This window comes from Crocodylus porosus, unplaced genomic scaffold (genome assembly GCF_001723895.1).
Source record: "Crocodylus porosus isolate Cpor-Errol unplaced genomic scaffold, CroPor_comp1, whole genome shotgun sequence".
Taxonomy (NCBI): Eukaryota; Metazoa; Chordata; order Crocodylia; family Crocodylidae; genus Crocodylus; species Crocodylus porosus.
Window position 1 is genome coordinate 9,318,279 of NW_017728931.1, and position 3,045 is coordinate 9,321,323.

Here is a 3,045-nt window from a genome sequence, read left to right on the forward strand (position 1 = left end):
ACAGATGCATCTCAAGCAGGTCCAAAGAGGTGATCCTCCCCCTCTATGCGGCACTGGTCAGGCCGCAGCTGGAGTACTGCGTCCAGTTCTGGGCCCCACACTTCAAGAGGGATGTGGACAGCATGGAGAGGGTTCAGAGGAGGGCCACTCGCATGATCAGGGGACAGCAGGGCAGGCCCTATGAGGAGAAGGTCCCTGCCTAAGTTAGCCTGTTCCAAACTCCCACACCATAGGAAAACTTTTAACAGCCTTTGGAGAGGCAAGAATCAATCCAACATCTTTATCAACAAACCACCCAAATGCCCCAACAATGTCAGGCCCTTAGTCAGAGACCAGGGCATATCCTTTGTGTGCTCTAATGCTTGGGTGTAGTAGCATGTAACCAAGTAATGAGATGTAGAAGTAGGCTGTATATCATTCCCCTTCTTCCTCACAACCCATATTCTTCGCTACAGCACAAAGGAAAGATCTGTATTTTCAGAAATGTACCAGGAGTTATATTATGCAACTTTGGTATGCAATATCCCTGAATGCAAATGTTTATAACAGCTGCCAGTCAGCCACTGAGCGAGTACCATGAAATCTTAGTGGGAAGAGGTGTGGGGGGAGGAATCTCTCCTAGATTCATGGGCTGGAAGGGGCCTCGCAAGATCATCAGGTCTAGCCCCCCTGCACTAGGCAGGAAAGACGTAAATCAGAATTTGCAACAATATTTGGATTATTTTTAATAGCCTCTTAAAACTACTAGGCAGTAAATTTACTTATCCTGACTTTCCCCTATTTATTATCACATGAATTTCAGTCTAAGATAGGTGATAGACTATATAAATGTAATGTTTTGGTACACATAATCACATACACTCCCTCCTGATCTTCTCACACAAAATTTCTTAGTCTCTGTGAGTTGGTCCAAAAAAACATCTGGGAGAGAGATCTGCCTTCTCCAGAGTCTGAAGAGAATGAGTCTTTCCTTTCCCCTTCAGCTACCTCAAGAGCCTCCACAGCAAAACAGCCTGATCATCTTTGCAGCTGACAGCAATTCAAGTTTCAGAGCCAGCAGCTGGACAGTCCCCTCGATTTCTTAAAAGACAAGCAATGGGAAGCCTCCATCCAGATATTGAGGACAGTTGGTGGCTGATCAAGAAATACATGTGATGGAAAGGCTACATCCCAACTCCCTGGTTTAAACTTCTTTGTCATCTGGACTCCAGTGGGAGGTGGTGAATGTGAGGAACCTGGAGGACTGCTCGCCCTTAATGGAAATCCTCTGACCAGGCTCAGAGAGAGGTAGTGAGTATATCCAGTAAGTGCTACATTCTTGTGGATGATTCTGCTTTTGAAATTTGCCCTGCATGTGTGCTTCTCTCCCTTGCTTTTGACCTAAACACAGTCCAAAGAGGCACCCAAATCCAGCTCATAGTTACTATGCCACCATATTATTCTCTGGGCCTGCTGCATCCCAGTAACAACACCATGAACAGCATCTCCATCTGTACTGGGAAAAGCAGGCAACAGGTGCCATCTGCCAGTTCTAGATCAAATTAAGGTGGTGAGGTGTGCGAAGGCTGTTTTTTTCTGCCTCCCGCCACCCCCCACTGATTATAGCTGTGGGGGCAGGGGTACCTTCACAGAAGGCCAGTGGATAAGGTGGAGTATTGGTATTGAGTCCTGTTCTCAAAGGTGGAGGCATTTCTTGGGTATGGAGCTTGAGCCCTGGGTGCTGGACTCCATGTGAATCTTGATAATATGAAGGCTTTTTCCTGAGAGCACTGAGGTTAGCCCTTTTGGGAGAGAAGATCCTTGGAGTGCCAGGGAGTTGTGGGCAGTACAGAGTTTGGCAAGGGAAGATGTTGGCCACTAGTAGCACAGAGTTCATCCAGGTCCTTTCCAAAGGAATACAAGTGTTGTTTCTGTTGTACAAAGGAGGAAACTAAGGCACAGAGTGGGACAAGAATTGCCCACCATCATATTCATTCGGGAACAACCAGTCTCCTAGCCCTGTGCTAAATTCCCCGGACCTTGGCTCCACCTCTGGATGGAAGTTGCTGGTACCACTAGATCATAGCTAAGGAATTAAAGACAAACTCTTGGGAAAACCATCTGGGTTTGGATAGTGCAGTGCTCAAGGCTTCAAATGCACTGAAAAGCCCCATCCACCACCCTTCTCCCATGAATAGATACAGGGTTCTGTATAGCAACTGGTGAGTGTTTCTGTTGGTTTTTTGAGCACTGGGAGGAAGGGAATGGGAGAGGGAGAAAGTTGCTGCATCTTACCATTTGATGTCCTTGGGAGGAGAGGTCTTCCCCATGTAGTCTAGTGAGGGGGCTCGACACTCAGTCCTCATCTTCTGTTGCTCAAACTTTAAGAACTCTTTCTGCATTTGAGCCACTGCCCTTTCTTTCTGTCTTTGGTCCATAAACACCCCTCCTTCATTGATGAGCTTGAGGTAGGTGTTCTCATTCATCCGTGAGGGGGGAGGGACCAGAGTATGGGACATCCAATAAGTGCTCGGAGCTGTAATCCAGCGCCACACGTGGCTGTCATATGGTACATCTGGCCTTGTGGGAAAGAGTGGTGGCAGCCTCCCTATATCCAGCCAAGTGTGGTATCCCCAGAGGTGCCAGTGGCTGGCGTCTTTCCAGGAGGAGCACAGTTTCTGATGGACCTTAATCTTGGTATTTGTGCAGGGTGGTCTTGCAATTGCCAGTCTGTGAAAAGGCCTTGGGGAAAACCCAGGCCATGAGATGTGCTTGTCTTTACACAGAAACTCTCTCTCTGCCCAAGTGTTCATCTCTAAAAGGATCCCAGAAATGGCCTAGCAGGAAAGAAATGAAAGGAAAATATTCTGCGAAACATAGAGAACTGCTGGAGGTCCTTTCCAGCCCTGCTTATCTAGTCCCACCCCTTGCCTGAGGCAGGATCAACCCTATCCAAATCATTCTAAACATATCTATAATCTAAACTCTCTTCATAAAACTACCATCAACCCTGGCAACGCAAGACATTAATACCCTAACCTGCCGCAGGTAAAGCAGGGGAACCAT

At 47.4% G+C, this 3,045-nt stretch overlaps 1 protein-coding gene across 1 annotated transcript in view; it reads right to left on the minus strand.

The window, feature by feature from the left end:
- The window catches only part of LOC109316040 (uncharacterized protein ENSP00000372125), a 5,417-nt gene extending 2,607 nt beyond the window's left edge, over positions 1-2,810 (minus strand). The window contains exon 1 of the mRNA XM_019543999.1: positions 2,275-2,810. Coding sequence (XP_019399544.1) covers positions 2,275-2,792 — 518 coding nt within the window. The 5' untranslated portion in view covers positions 2,793-2,810. The remainder of the gene's footprint in view (positions 1-2,274) is intronic.
- Between the last annotated feature and the right edge of the window lie 235 nt (positions 2,811-3,045).